At 39.2% G+C, this 16,479-nt stretch overlaps 1 protein-coding gene and 1 pseudogene across 1 annotated transcript in view; both read left to right on the plus strand.

The window, feature by feature from the left end:
• LOC113455845 overlaps positions 1 to 2,341 on the plus strand; it is a 6,020-nt pseudogene extending 3,679 nt beyond the window's left edge.
• A 1,433-nt stretch (positions 2,342 to 3,774) lies between these two features.
• LOC102001727 (guanylate-binding protein 6) overlaps positions 3,775 to 16,479 on the plus strand; it is a 21,321-nt gene continuing 8,616 nt past the window's right edge. Inside the window, exons 1-5 of the mRNA XM_005372102.3 lie at positions 3,775 to 3,925; positions 5,985 to 6,195; positions 10,734 to 10,861; positions 14,492 to 14,601; positions 14,804 to 15,000. Coding sequence (XP_005372159.1) covers positions 6,009 to 6,195; positions 10,734 to 10,861; positions 14,492 to 14,601; positions 14,804 to 15,000 — 622 coding nt within the window. The 5' untranslated portion in view covers positions 3,775 to 3,925; positions 5,985 to 6,008. The remainder of the gene's footprint in view (positions 3,926 to 5,984; positions 6,196 to 10,733; positions 10,862 to 14,491; positions 14,602 to 14,803; positions 15,001 to 16,479) is intronic.

Below are 16,479 nucleotides of genomic sequence, written 5' to 3' on the forward strand. Positions count from 1 at the left end.
CATTATGTTTTTAAATGAGCTCCACAAACATAATACCTTATCAAGAGCAGAAATATATATATATATTTATATGTATACGATATAACAAAATTGACCTTCAATTTGTATCTATAAACCAAGATCCATACCCTTGCAAATCTCTATAGTATATCCCCCTTTAAATATAAACAAACATTTATAAACAATATTTGGGAATATAGGCATAGTTGTTGCACGGAGAGTGGGGGGCCCTTTTTTCCCTCCCAGCCGCCTGACTAGCTTACACCTGAAATAATCACACAGAAACTGTATTCATTTAAACACTGCCTGGCCCATTAGCTCTAACTTCTTATTGGCTAATTTTTACACCTTAATTTAACCCATTTCTGTTAATCTGTGTATCACCATATGACTGTGGCTTACTGGCAAGATTCTAACCAGTGTTCGTCTCAAGCAGGAGATCCATGGTGTCTGCTACTCTGCCCTTATTTCCAGCATTCAGCTCTGTCTCTCCACCTACCTAAGTTCTGCCCTATCAGGTCAAGTAGTTTCTTTATTGATTAACCAATGAAAGCAACACATAAACAGAAGGACCTCCTATGCCACACGGATCTGACCAAACTTCTTCCTGCTGTTTATTGGGTGAAGTAATTTTTTGAGGGGTATTCAAGGCAACTTTTTAGGGGGTCTTGGTCCATTAAACCACATTAGTCTGGAAGGATCTGACAGGTTTTCATCCTCTGTGGAAACAAAAGAAGAACCTCTTTTCCAAAACAAAATATTCTTAGACTCAAATTGTGAAGTCAAGATACCTTTATGTTAGTTTAACTTAGCAGTACATACAATGAAATGTCTCTCTGTATTTAACTCCTTCTCAGTCAAAAAATTCAAGAAGACACAATAATATACATAATCCAGACTCCTTATATATATTCTGTCTTTATATGGGCTATTTATTCCTATAAGTTTAATATTTATTTTATTATCTTTACTCCTATAATCTATGACTGTCTGTACTCTGTCGTTTTACTCATTTTCTTCTCTCTTCCAAGCTTACATACATTTATCCAATACTATGACTCATCTAGCAGTCTTTTATGTTTGAACCTGTCATATTGTGTATCTGTAAATCTTTACTGTCCAGGAGCACTTCTTAAAATGCTAAGCACTTCTTAAAAACTTAAGCTGTGCCATTACTAGGGTTTATACAGACTTTCTGCTTGTTCTGTTTAGTCTGACATGACAGAGGAGGTCCATTCACTGCCTCTGAGCCTTGCACACTGCCCCAGTTCAAAGTATGCAATGGATCTATGTAGAGCCAGTAAGCAGTCTTTAACCTGCTGCTTACAAATCCCATTTAAATGCTCTGCCTCCTGAAAGAGCCAGAGGTTCAATCGCAGCATGGACCAGAATGCCAGCATTTCTTTTTTCCTGCTACTGCTGAATCAGGAAAACCTCTCTTAAAGTAGCCATGCCTCTGCTTCTTTCTAGCAAACAGAACCCACCCAAGAAAATGCCACTACCAAACCATGCTTAACTCTTTTCTTTTGTGTCTAGGATTCCTTTTTAAGCTTTCTCAGGGTTTAAGTGGATTTTACTTGGTCACATAGGTGCCAATTTGTTGGAGGAGAGAGCTGCTTGTTTGTCCTAGCCTCCTAGAACTGAGATAATTACACAGAAACTATATTAATTAAATTACTGCTTGGCCCATTAGCTCTAGCTTCTTATTGACTATCTCTTAAATCTTAATTTAACTCATGTCCAATAATCTGTTTTCTACCAGCAAAGATTCAGCTCTTCTGTCTTCAGAGGTGGCTCCATTTGATGGAGGAAGGTCATTGGTTAATTATAATAAAGAAACTGCTTGGCCCTCATAGGTTAAAACATAGGTGGGAGGAATAAACAGAACAGAATGCTGGGAGGAAGAGGAAGTGAGCTCAGAGGCCGTGCTCCCCTCTCCCAGGCAGATGCACACGATGAAGCAAGCCGCCAGGTCAGACATGCTGAATCTTCCCCGGTAAGACCGGTGCTACACAGTTTATTAGAGATGGGTTGATTGGGATATCAGAATTAGCCAGTAAGGGCTAGAGCTAATGGGCCAAGCAGTTTTTAAAAGAATACAGTGTCCGTGTAAATTATTTTGGGGCATAAGCTAGCAAGTGGCTCGGGTGCTGGGGACGCAGCCCCGCCGCTCCTACTACTACATACATTAATACAGTTTCTGTAAGCAGCTGGGAACTAACTAGCAGCCTCCTTACTACAGTAGTCTGTGAGGCTAAGTAGGTTTTCCTAGGTCCTCACATTACTAGTGTAAGCCTCTTTCTATGTTCTCACTTTAGGAATATGTGATCATGTTTATTGACATGCCTACAAATTTGCAATTGAAATTTCAGCTCACATTTTTTTTTGAACAAAAGAGATTTCACATTCTTCCAGCAATGTCTGAGTAGAGCACACTGATGTGGCAGAGGTTTAGCCCCATAGTTTGTTTTGTCCTAATTCCCAAAACCTAAGCTTCTGGATCTCAAGGCACAGGGTTTAGAGCATACCATTGTTCTGAGGATCCAGGTTCTCATGGTGTTGGAATGCTAATGTTTTTCCTAAGAATAACAGAACTTCTGGCAGCTTTGTTTAGCAAGTTTTGTTTTCCTGCCTTTTCTGGAGTTGGGAAGTTTTATGGCTTATGTCTGGAAGGAAGGTAGGAGGGCTTGGCTGGCTTCAGTGCTGCTGTCCCTTAACCCTGTCTGCTTTGGTTGTCATCAGAGCTCTTCACACAGCTGCTCCCACCCTGTCTGCTTTAAGGATGCTCCTGCAGGAGGCTTGCTTGAGCAGCTGGCACCTCACAGGCAGGAGCTCACCACTCAAGACGGCAGATATTAGAAAGGAAAACTGGCTGTGTTGACAGTGGTATTTTAAACTGTTTCACATGCTCAGTTCACTAAAGGTCATGATTTAAAGCAGACACTGATAACATGTGAAATGAGACATTCAAATTCCATTGTATTGTTTTTCCTTGGAAGTTTTAAGCTGCTTTACTATTGATTTGGTGTCCCGAATTATGGTCCTTTTGAAATCTATGTCTTCCCAGAGGTTTACTTATTGTCTTTTTAAAAAAATGTGTTTAGTATTGTGTGTCTACATGCCAGGATACCCTGGTAGAGCTGAGGGGACAAATTGTCCCCTCCACCTCTGCATGGGTTCCAGAGACAGAGCTGGGTCACCAGGCTGGCACTGCTGGAGTCTTTAGAGCACTTCTCCCCACTGACCTATCTCACTATTCCTACCTATTCTTTTCTAATTGCTTCTTTTAAAAACTGTTTTTAGATGAAGGCTTTCCATTTTAGAAGAAGTGTTAAAAACATTCAAGCTCTTCACTGAAGAAGCCTGGGGACTTTCCTTTGAGAGAAATATGTTTGCAGCTGTCCCGGGTTGTGTAACTTCCCTAAGTTGGTGCCTTGGGATTGCTGTGACTTTTTCTGTGCCAAGAACGCTGGAGAGAGTTTAAAGGGAAAGAAAATGTAAAAATTATCCACAGTGAGAGGATTGCTCTCCCTCTGGCAGCAAAGTCACTTCGTGGCCTTCCTGTCCTCCAGCATCTTTGCTAAGTACACAGGGCTTTGAGTAATTTACTTTCAGTTTCATTTCTGCTGTACCATGTGATTTTTTTGAACTCTCTCTCTCTCTCTCTCTCTCTCTCTCTCTCTCTCTCTCTCTCTCTCTGTGTGTGTGTGTGTGTGTGTGTATGTGTGTTAGCCTATAAAAAGAGCAGCACAGGAAGCCAGAGGCAGGAAAGCAAAGGCAAGACGGAGGCAGCTGAGATCTGTTCTTGCACCTGTGGAGAGGACCAGATATATTTACTTTTTCTTCCTTTAAGAAACAACTGATTCTGAAAGCTGAAGTTAATTTCCATTTCCAAGAGGCCACTGAAGGACATTCAGAAAGGCAGGTATGTTTTGTCTGGTCTGCAGGGGTGTGACTGGCTTTAGGTGTAAGAAGCCCAGTTTCTTTCTTTTGACAAGAGACAGAGTCTAAGTGGCAGCCTGACACTCCAGTTCCCTTGCCCTGGCAACTTCAGCTCAGGCCACTGACAGGGCTATATGCACTTCGTCATGCTATTGATTTTATTCACATATATGGGAGGAGGTTGAAGAGAACCTGTGACATCACCTGTTATCTAAATGTTCATGATTCTGTACATTCTCCTTCATCAGCATAATATCCTCAGGCTCATCTGTGTGGCAGTGTGCTGTAGAATTTTATTCTTTTCTCTGGCTGAATAACATTCCACCATGTGGGCCATCACACTCTGTGAATCTACACATCTGTGGATGATCTGTTGATGAGAGATTGGGTTAGAGTCACATTTTGAGTACTGTGACAATGGCTGCTGTGATCACTGGTGTTCAAATGTGTCCAAATCCTTATCTGTGTGTTGTATGTAGCTAAAGCAGAGTTCTTGGACCAAAGGTTACTATTCATCATATAAAAAGCCAAGACTGTGTTCTCTAAGATGTAGCATCATTCTCTGTTCTTAGCTGCAGTGCACAAATATCTAAGTGATTTGGATTCTGATTCACATTTATTTGCTTTGGTTTTGTGTGGTAGCTGTCCTGGTGGGTATATAGTGACATTTTCTGGTTTTGAGTGGCAGTTCCTCAATGTTTCTGAAAGCCTCATTATAATGCAGTCTGGGTTTGAAAGATTGTTGAACAACTAAATCAAGTAGGTCTGAAGATAGCCTCGTTCTTGTGTAAACTGAAAACACAAGCAAAATCAAGCAAGTGATTTCAAGTAAGTATGCATGTTTCCCAGAAGCAAGACTCAACCTCAGTAAAGTCTAAGAAGTCAAGTCACATGAGATCACGTGACTGTAGATGTTCACACCAGTCTCCAGAGCAACAAGACAGAAATCTTGTAGCTAAAGTTTCTTAATTTTGTTCCCACGTTTTCCCAATAAAGCAGACTGACATGTTGCTGTGGGAACATAGACACTTTATCTTTCAGTCTGGTACTTCCCAGTTTGTACCCTGCATCTTTTCAAATAATTTCTTTAAAATTTTAGAGTTGTCTTGTACAGAGTGATTAGCAATGCTGAATGTTTTCTCATGTGCTTATAGCCATTCATAACCTGCTTTGGAGAAATAAGAGTCCAGTGTTCTGCCCATTTTGAAATTGGGTTGTAACTGTAGAGGTTTAAGATATTAATTTTTATTGCATATTTAATGTACAGTGCTTGACACACATTCTTGAATTGCCCTTTTATTATTTTTGTAAATCCTGTGATGCTCAAAAGTTCTTAATTTTACCAAGTAGATTTTTATCTATATTAACTCGGTTGAGATTTTGATATCAAATTAAGAAATAATTTGTCCTTACTATTCAAGTTAGGTAAAACAGAGACCAGGTTAGCCCCAGGCTAGCCTGTTGCAATTAAGGTCTCCTTTGCTTTCTGCAGACAGAATCTGTCAGGTGGAGGAGGGAAGGTAAACAGTCAAAAGTCATGTAAATACCCATGTATTTCACATTGATTATTAATTTGGAATCTTAGTATTTGTGTAATTCATGGGTGTGTTTCAAAGCTCTTATACATTTTCAGCCATTTTAAATTCACAGAGGGAACAAGTGTTTAGAACCCACTGCTCTGCCATTTTGCTGGGTCATTAAGGCTTTGCAAACTCACCTACCTTATTGGCAGGGTGCAGTAACCTGTAACCTGTAGGCTCTTACAGACTGTGGGATTCCCAAAGTAAGGCATTCATTACAAGGCTTAGCATATTGACAGATTTTATGAAGATAGCTGTTATTTGGTCTTTATTATGTTTGGTCTTTATTCATGCTGGCAGCCCATGTCTTACATAAATCTTCTTTAGAACTGTGGAAGAATGATAGAGAATGTCCTCTGTATCTGCTTGCTGCCTTAGGAAATGTACAAATGTCATCAGTCCTAACTCACCTTGGGCTTGAGTAACACTGAGGTAAAGAATGGCTTTCTATTCTTCTTACAGATTCTTCTAGCTTAGCAAGTTGCTATGGCCAGACCACAAATGATGGCTCCCATTTGTCTGGTGGAGAACCACAAGGACCAGCTGTCTGTGAACCAAACAGCCATTGAGATTCTGGACAACATTTCCCAGCCAGTGGTAGTTGTGGCTATTGTTGGATTGTACCGTACAGGGAAGTCCTACCTGATGAATCGTCTGGCAGGACAGAATCACGGTGAGTGGCATGCTGGGTACTAGCCAAATGTCTGACTGTCTTTGTGCCATTATCTTAATTTTGATTCTCAATTAAGACAAAGGAAAGCCAAATTCCTTTCAACACATCTACCCTCTCATGCTAATCTGCATGAGTAATTACTGTTCCCCAATAATTGGTTCCTGCACTCTCTCTCATGAGTGCTTAATGTAAGAGGAGGTCTGCTTGTTCGTCTTGGCCACCCAGTACCGAAATAATCACACAAAAACTTTATTAACTAAATCACTGCTTGGCCCATTAGCTCTAGCTTCTTATTGGCTAACTCATACATATTAATATAACCCATTTCTATTAATCTGTGTATTGCTATGTGGCTGTGGCTTACCGGATAATGTTCCCAGTGTCTGTCTCAGGTAGAGGATCCATGGCTTTTCTCTGACTCTGTCCTTTTTTCTCCCATCATTCAGCCTATCTTTCCCTGCATACTTAAGTTCTGCCTTGCTATAGGTCCACAATAGTTTCTTTATTCATTTACGGTAAACACAGCACATTGACAGGACTGCCACATCAGTTCAAGACAGGTCCTTTTTTGATTCCCTAAGCAATGATATCCTGTGCATCAATCTCTTGTCTCATACTTCAGGTTTTCTTTCTCAATAAAATATTTCTATTAGGGGAAAGTTGCTTTGAATACGTAAGACTTTATACATCATGAGTTGGGCTGGGGAGATGATTTAGGCCACTCTTGAAGAGGACAGGATTTGGTGCCACTACCCATGTGGTGACTCAGCATTCTCTGTAACTCCAGCTCTGGAGGATTTGATGCCATTATTTGGCCTTTATGCATTTGGGGATGTGCATGGTGCACTCACATATGTGCAGGCAAAATTGTGATGTTTTTAAAATGCAATAATTGAATCTTAAAAATTATTTATTTATATGTAAACAAACCATTAAAGAACATTTTAAAGGACTTTATATCCTTTTATGGCTGCACACTCCTTTTTGGTTTTGCTGCTTTTCTTTAATAAATTTGAATATAAAAACTATTTTAAAAATTTCTTTTTTCTACTTTTCTGTTTTTCTCTTCTTGATTGTCTCTGACATGGAACCTATACCATTTCCAAAGCTTGTAAACATATACCTCTCTTTTTGACTGTCTTGTTTGGTCTGGCTCTAATAGTTGCTGTCAAACTACTGACAATTCCCTTGCCTCTGTCTCCTGCCTTCAGGGTTGGCAGGTGTGTACAACAATGGCTGGCTCAAAAACACTTCAGCCACTAGAGTGCACCATGTTCTTTTGTTCATGAATGCCTCTGTGTCCATTTGGAGCCCTTATGTGGCATCGTTCTCTTATTAAATGCCTACTATAGATTGAAGTAGATGAGTTGCAAACTAATATATTTTTGAGGAAAGATAAAGCACCATTTTTAGTGTTGAGATTCCCAATAATGTCAATTCTACTGCTTCCATCTGATTTTCGTGTGGATTGTTCTCTTCTTTGTTTTCATGGCTGAGTCTGAAACACCAGAGAGAATAACTTAATGGGGAAGGACTTTTCTCGACATGGTTTCAGAGATTTCACTTCCTAATGGTTGGGCTTCTTGATCTTGTGGTTCTAGTGACATCACAGAGGCAGCTGCATGGAAGATAGGTAGCAGAGACTTGAGGAAAAAATTCAGATCAGTTCAGCCTTCCAATATCTCTCCTCTTGCCTCTTTATCCTCTGTTGAAGGGAGGCCGATTGCTGGTTCCCATCTGCCCAGCCCTGAAATAATCACAGAGAAACCATATTATTTAAATCACTGCTTGGCCCATTAGCTTTATCTTCTTCTTTGCTAACTCTTACATCATAATCTAACTCATCTCTCTTAATCAGTGCATCACAATGAGGTTGTGACCTACCAGCAAAATTTCAGTGCATCCGTCTCCGGCCTCAACTCCATGGCTTCTCCCTGACTCTAGCTTTCTTTCTTCTTCTTTCTTCCATTTTTGTTTTTCTCACCTACCTAAGTTCTGCCCTGCTATAGGTCTCAGTGAGTTCTTTATTAACCAGTGGTATTCACAGCATACAGAGGGGAATTCCACATCACCTCTCCTTTTCTATTTAATTAAAAAGAAGTGTTTTAACTTTAACATAGTAAAATTACATTTAGCAAGACAGGTATCTCAAGCAAGAATTATAGTTACAATATTTATATCAACTTTATCTTTTATCATAAATAAGGAAAACTATAACTATAGCTATAAATTCTTCAACTCCATCAAAGTCTCCAGAAGGATGTAATATTACCTAAGTAAACAGGAAATACATTGTAAGCAACTTCTAAAACTCTAGGATTGACAGAGGCATCTCTTCCTGGACAGTCATTCAAAGTTCTTCTCTACCATTTGGGCATCTATCTTCAGCCTACAGGCTCATATTATCCAGCAGACTTTTCCATGTAGCAGGAAATTTCAAAGACAGTTCTGCCTATATTGGCAGTTTGCCAGTTACTTTCTTCTGTGTCCTGAAGAATGTCTGGTAGACTTTTTCATAAACCATGAACCCTGACGGACCATCTTCACCCATTTCTCTATGGGTCCTGCATGTCCAGTTCCTCAAGCAGTCCAGGCAAGAGCAGTTTCTTGCCCAAATGGCTAGCAAATTTCACCAGTAGCCTCTTTGATGCCCATCTTTTTCTTGAAGTAATGAAGTAATTGGTGCTGTCAGAATCAAATGTGTTTCATTGTCATGAAAAGTCCTAAGTTCTTAAAACATTTAAAATGCCATATTCTGAATGTCTCTGAAAGATTTGTAGAGTATCTGTCTGAAATATATCTCTATGTATCTAGAAAACCTACTAATATGACTATAAGTTGACTATTATAAATGGCTATCTATTAACTTATATTTCTTAATTATGCATACACTATTAAGTGAGCTGCACAAACATAATACCTTAATCAGGAGCAAAAATACACAACACATTATAACAAAATTGACCTTAAATTTGTATCAATACACCAAGACCCATACCAATGCAAATCTCTATAGCATATCTCCCTTTAAATATTAAAAAAATATAAACAGTATTTGGGAATATGGGTTTAGTTCTTCTCCAAATTACTTTATGCTTTTTGTTGGCATAGTAATTTTGGAGGTGTTCACAGCAACTTTTCCAGGGTTCTTGATACGTCAAACCATATTAGTCTTGAAGCTAACCACTAGTTCTCATCCTCTGTGGAAACAAAAGAAGAACCCCTTTCCAAAGCAACATATCTTTAGACCCACAGATACCTTTATAATATACATGCTGGTTTACTTTAGCAGTCCATACAATAAAATGTTTCTCTGTACTTAGCTCCTTCACAGTCAAATAATTCAAAGAAAACACAGTAATATACATAATCCAGACTCTCTGTGTATTTTCCATCTTTATATCGCTTATTTTTTCTTTACTCCTTTTAATCTATGACTCTCTGTATTCTGTCTCTTTAAAGACTTTGTTTTATTATTTTATAACTCTCTGTACTCTTTTTCTTCTCTCTCCCAAGCTTGTGTATATTTTAAAAACACACCATGTCTCATTTAGAGGTCTTTTATGTCTGGATCTGTCATATTTTGTATTTGTAATTCTTTACTGTCCAGGAGCACTTCTTAAAATGTTAAGCGCTTCTTAAAAACTTAAGCTGCATCATTTCTAGGAGAAACATGTCACTTCCTGCTTTCCCCACCCAGACCCAAATGGTGGGGCTGAGGTCTGTTTAGTGTGAGCCATGCTCACAGCCCCAATTTCAGGCACCCAGTAGGTCTAGGTTACCATTAAGCAAGTGGTAGCAGTCTGCTTTTAAACTCCATTTAAATGCTTGGTCTCTTGAAAGAGCCAGAGGTCATGCTGGAAACATGGCCCAAAAAGCCGGCATTTCAAAGCTGCAGCTTTTCTGCTACTGCTGAATCAGGAAAACCTGTCTTAAAGGAGCTGCAGCATACTTCCAGCAAGCAAAGCTCATTCAGGAAAATAAATGCAGTTAAACTTTGGTGTTTTTTAGTGTCTAGACTTTCTTTTCAAGCCCTCTTACGTTTTAAGTGGATTTTAATTGGCCTCATGGATGCCAATTTGTTGAAGAGAGGCTACTTGTTGGTTCCTGGCTGCTCAGCCCCAAAGAAATCATACAGAAACCATATTATTTCAGTTTCTGCTTGACCAATTAGCTCTAGCTTCTTATTTGCTAACTCTTACATCTTAATTTAACCCATATCCATTAATATGTGCATCACGATGAGGTTGTGGCCTACCAGCAGCTTCAGCATGTCTGTCTCTGGCAGCCACTCCATGGCTTCTCCCTGACTCCCTTCCATCTAGTCTTCAACTCCCAAAACCTTCAAAATCCTTCAAGATGATACTGGCTTTCATAAACCGAAATTTTAACACACAAGGCTTCTGAACACCAAAGATTTAGTACACAAGGCTTCCAGGCACTGATGTTTAGCACACAAGACCTCTATGCACTGATGTTTGAGGCTACCTGTGTAGGATGTTCACAAACCAACCCTTATTCCTCACCTCTTCCCTCAGGGTTCCCTCTGGGTTCCACTGTGCAGTCTAAAACCAAGGGCATCTGGATGTGGTGTGTGCCACACCCCACCAAGCCAAAGCACACTCTGGTCCTCCTGGACTCTGAAGGCCTGGGCGATGTGGAAAAGGTAGGATGAGGTTCATGCTGACCGTTATGAGCCCTTGTTATCTAATGGATTAATCTATTCATGAATAGATTTAATAGTTCTACAGACTTAACTATGGTAAGTGAGATAAATACTGATTTATTTAGATTTCAAATTTAGATAAGTTTATATTTTTGTTGTTTCTCTTGTTTTTAAGACAGGGCTTCTCTGTGTAGCTTTGAAGCCTTTCCTAGAACTTTCTCTGTAGACCATGCTAGTCTCAAATTCACAGAGATTCCCCAGCTCATGGCTCCCAAGTGCTGTATTAAAGGCCGTCACCACTACTGCCCAATGATCAGAAGTATCACATTAGGTGGAATGTGCCTTTAGATTGAATAATTTGATTTAATCCAATAAAAATTTATTTATTAGTTAATTTCCTGGATTCTAGGAATAGTAGTTAGATATTAGTGGACAAGATAAAAGTTTTTCCTTCCAAGAACCGTCCTAGTTTCATTGAGGATTCTTCTTATGTGTATCTGATACCATCCAGTACTTGAAAAGAAGCAGGATAGAGAGAAGAAAAGTAGTCACAGGGCAGCCTCTGATCTCTGAACTCCAGAAGAAGAACTAGAGAGGGAACTTTAGAACTAACCTGTGTTGGGTCAAAGGTGAGAGAATCCATCTCTATTGCCTAGCCATCTGATATCTGAGGTTTTCTGTCCTGCCTGGTTTCTGACTTCCCACCAAATTTTATAGCTGTTTAGCCCCAAAGAAATCACATAGAGGTCTATATTAATGATAAACTGATTGGCCTATTAGCTCAGGCTTCTTATTAACTCTTATAACTTATATTATCCCTTTATTCTAGTTTATGTTAGCCACATGGCTCAGTACCTTTTTCCGTGGGGCAGGTCACATCTTGCTTCTTCCATGGTTGGAACAGGACTGGGGAGGAATGGGCATCCTCCTTCCCAGAAATCTCCTATTCTCATTGACCCACCTCTACTTCCTGTCTGGTTGTCCCACCTATATTTCCTGCCTGGCTACTGGCCAATCAGCATTTATTTAAAACATAATTGACAGAATATAGACAATTGTCCCACACCACCCATCACTGGACGTCTTCCCTGGAGGCCTTTGTCATTCTAAGTACTGGCATATGAGAGCTGTTACCAATCAGCTCTCACAGAGCTAGGTGAACAAGGTCTTCCCTTCTGAAAGGTGAACCAGGTGGCACTGTGCTCCTTCTACTAGAAGTAGTTACATGGAAAGATGTTCCCATGAGAAGGTGGATGACATCACACTAGGTGCAGTTGGGTGGATGATGCTTTGATGAGAAGGAGGGTGACATCAGCAATTTCAGTTGATGAAGAATGGCTGACTCACCTTCTGAGATACCAAGGATACATTTTGGAAATGGGTTTACGTAATTAGGTTTACATTTTGTGAGCTATATTATTATTGTGTTTAGTGTATATATCTACCAATGGGTTTATTCTTGGTTAAGAAAAATAAGGTTTTATCAAGGACCATCCTCTGAAAAATCTCCAATAGGAACAGATGGCCCAGAGGAGCCACATTTTAGAGAAACTTTGTTGTAGTTTTCTCCAAGTTCTATATCCAGAGCAGCTTTAAGACTGCTGGTCAAGATGATTTAGCCTCAGAGAATATACTAATCAGGACTTGACCATAATTCTAAATTTTATTTGGATCACCATGAGATTATCAGCACCCCCAATCTGCAGGAAGTAGCCCAGGAAACTATTCCCATATTTCCAAAAATGGATTATGAATGTTTGTCATTGTTTAATGTGTTGGTTACAAGTTGTTATGGATAATGGTCAGAAAAAAAGGTTAATTAAAGGAGATTAGATTCAAGACCATTATATTGAGAAGAAAAAAAGAAAGGGTATAGATATAATCTTGTTTTGAAAAGAAAAAAAAAGCCAGATTTTTGACACTTGCCTTTAATCCCAGCCCTTGGGAGAGGAAGCAGAGGCAGCAGAACTCTGTGAGTTTGAGATCAGCCTGGTCTATAGAGCCAGTTCCAGGACTGGCTTAATAGCTAATGAGAAACCCTGTCTCAAAAAATAAATAAATAAATAAATAAATAAATAAATAAATAAATAAGAAAGAAAAAAGAAAAAAAAAAGAAGGAAAAGTAGGGGGATATAGATAGGATTGGATAAAAGGGCAGATTATTGAATCTACTCTAGAAAGAAATAGGGAGTATATAGATATAATAAGGTAAAATGGTAGATTATTGAATCTTTTTCAAAAGCAGCTGCTAGCTTTAAATGTTTTACACTGGACTGAACTTTTGTATATGGTATAGAAATGTTGTATATAAATACAAATTTGAAATTAATATTGTTAAATCATACTGTACATACATTTCAAATCTTATTCAAGGTATTGTACCTATATAACTCATTTAACAATGTAAGGAAAATTTCTAGTCCTTGAAAATTATTACCAGCTATTTAGGATAATAAGGAAGTGTTAGGTTAGTAGTTAATCACCTAGTATAATCAAACTTGTAGTCACATAAGGTATGTTTTCAAGATCAAACATATATATTTTAGATAGGTTATCTTCAAAGACTTCAGAGATCTATAGAATATGGCATTTAAGATGTTTTAATAACCTTGGTTCTTGTTTTTTTAATGACAATGAGACATGTCTCCTCCTGGCAGCATCAATCTACTTCTGAGAAGATCATGGGCATCCAAAAAACCTCACATGAACTTTCCTTTCTTTGAAGCAAAAGTAAGCCACTGGGTAAGAATGCCCCAGACAACTGCTGACAGTATTCTGTCCTAATTAGACAAAGCAGGACACAAATTATTCTGCTTCACAGAAAAGTCTGTCAGATATTCTAGGCCTATTGGTCAAAGATTGATGTTACAACATTGCAGAGGAACTTTGAGTGACTGCCTAGGCATCCAGCTGTTTCTGTCATTACCCACATATTTGGAAGCCATTTGCTTACAGTTCCTGCTTACTCAGTTAATATTATTTCATTCTTGGTTCTCTGAGGAAGTTGAAGATTAGATTACTACATTTATAGTTTACGAGATGCAGAAAGCAAGTTATGATAGAAAGTAAATTAGATACAAGACTATGGACTCACCAAGGCAGGATAGATATGAAATATTTTCTCTGAATTTGTTTAATGCAGATGAACAAGACACTATTGATGTATTTATTGTCTGTATATTTGTAGTTATCGTACATAATTTTTCTCATGTTAGTTATATACTTCTTTTTATTTTAGACAAAAAGGGAAATGTAGTGGCACTTTGTTTGTATTTTAATAAATAAAGCTTGCTTGAAGACCTGAGAGTCAAACATCACCACTGGTCAACAGTATACACAGTACCTTTAACACACACCTTTAATCCCAGTTGCCTTACTCGTTTGCCATAGAACCTGGGCGGTGCACGCCTTTAATCCCAGTCCTAGAGAGTATTATAAAATGGGAGAAGGCAGCTCTTAGACACAGTCTTATTTTGAGATCCTTGAAGGCAGGGATTGCCATTTTCAGACTGAGTTCAAGGTAAGAGCCAGTGGCTGTCTGCTTTGCTTTTCAGATTTTCAGGTTGAACTCCAACTTCTCAATCTGAGTTTTTATAGATGATTCTTTACTGTGCCTCATGTATCTTCCAGGGGGACTCTAAGAATGACTCATGGATCTTTGCCCTGGCTGTGCTTCTGAGCAGCACCTTTGTCTACAACAGCATGGGCACCATCAACCACCAGGCCCTGGAGCAGCTGCAGTATCCTTGCAGGACCTGAGACGCCATGTCTTAGTGAGTGTTCTGGAATGCATATGGAGTCACTGACCTGTCCTGTCACTGTGTGGCTTTTGGTGGGGCAAAGGAGACCCAGGGCAGCAAAGACTCTTCATTGTGATTTATTTTTAATAAGAGAATCATGAGAACATGAGTGTGAATTCACCTTTCTTTAACCCAGTGCCAGTTACGTCACAGAACTCACTGAGCTGATCAGGGCAAAGTCTTCCCCAAATCCTGATGGAATAAAGAATTCCACAGAGTTTGTGAGTTTCTTCCCAGACTTCATCTGGGCTGTTCGGGATTTCATGCTGGAGCTGCAGATAGATGGAGAGACTGTCACGGAGGACAAGTACCTGGAGAATGCACTGAAGCTGATCCCAGGTAGAGGGAGGGCTGGAGTGGGGGACTGGGAAGGGCTGGGATCTGCTGAGTTGCTCCCATCCTTAGGGGGGTCCTTCTGTATTTGCAGTGGGATGGAGGTCTGTAGAAATGCTGATTGTCATTGGCTGGTAATGTCTGAGAAGTGGAGTTTGATTTCTTTTGAGAAAAGTAGAACCTGGAACACCTCCAAATTATTCCAAATCATGTTCTTTACAGTTTGTACTTTAGCATCTAGAGTCTAAAGCATCTAACCTTCTCCAAGTCCAGACATCTGTCTTGTCTGTTTTGTGTCTGTTTTCCTTTAAGAAAGAGCTGGCTACATAATTCTTATTCATGAATTTGTCATACATAGCCCATCTCAAATACATTTCACAGAGTTATACATTGTTCTTCTTTTGCAGGAACATAGGTTTTCAATGTTGAATTGATTATGTTGTCCACAAAAAAGCTATGTTCTAAGTATAATGACAGATGTAATTTTTTAGTCTATGCCATCATAATTCATCACAACATGCTACACGTCAGGATCAGTTATATTGTGATCTATAATCTATTTGCATGTATGTTATTAGCATGAATAATGTGACTTTACAAAGTGTGAAGCCCATGAAGCCTAGTGAAGAATACCAATTCTGGTCTTCTCAGTGTTTTAATTTTTCTGTCTTTGATCTCTCAGAACATTAAAAACATAGTCGGTAGGAAAGCACTCTGTGAAACCAGTACTAACAGTCATAAAATTGGTTATGAAAAGGAAATTATCCAGTCCAGGACACCCCAAGACCCAGCTCTCAGTACAAAGAAGAGACAGAGGGCAGGGGGTGAGACAAACACAGGAGATAGAGGATGCGTGAGAAGGGGAGGAGAAGGGAGGGGACACAGATATTTGTTCCAGGATACAAAGGACTGCCTCTGGATAGAGAGGAAGCAGATATGGCACAAAGACAAATGGCAGTTTATAAAATGAAAAAGGAAATTTCACGTAACGATGAGGTCTTAATTTTAATTTGGCATGTTAATTAGGTTCAACAAGGGGGTTTAGGGTTGTTGGCCTTAAATACTTCCAAAGAGGGACCTTGGTATTTGGTCTGAGGAGGATGAAATGGCGTAATAAAGAAAATGACTATGGTAGTTAGCTTTGAGAATGTAATCTAAAGATCTTTAGCAAAGCAGAGGGAACGGGGGAAATGGAAAGACTACCAGAACCATGCTCACCACACTCGAGCTGTCCAGAGTCCCTTTACTATAATCTTTTATTGTTGTTTATTTTAAAACCAGGAACCAAATGTAGCCCTTAGCTGTCCTAGTGTTCACTATGTAGCCCAAATTACAATGGCCTGGAATTGACAATTTCTTTTGCCTTTTCCTCCCATGTACTGGGAAAGTGTATGTTACCACCCTCCTTTCCTTTCCTTTCCTTTCCTTTCCTTTCCTTTCCTTTCCTTTCCTTTCCTTTCCTTTCCTTTCCTTTCCTTTCCTCTC

The sequence above is a fragment of the Microtus ochrogaster genome, unplaced genomic scaffold (assembly GCF_000317375.1).
Source record: "Microtus ochrogaster isolate Prairie Vole_2 unplaced genomic scaffold, MicOch1.0 UNK182, whole genome shotgun sequence".
Lineage (NCBI taxonomy): Eukaryota > Metazoa > Chordata > Mammalia > Rodentia > Cricetidae > Microtus > Microtus ochrogaster.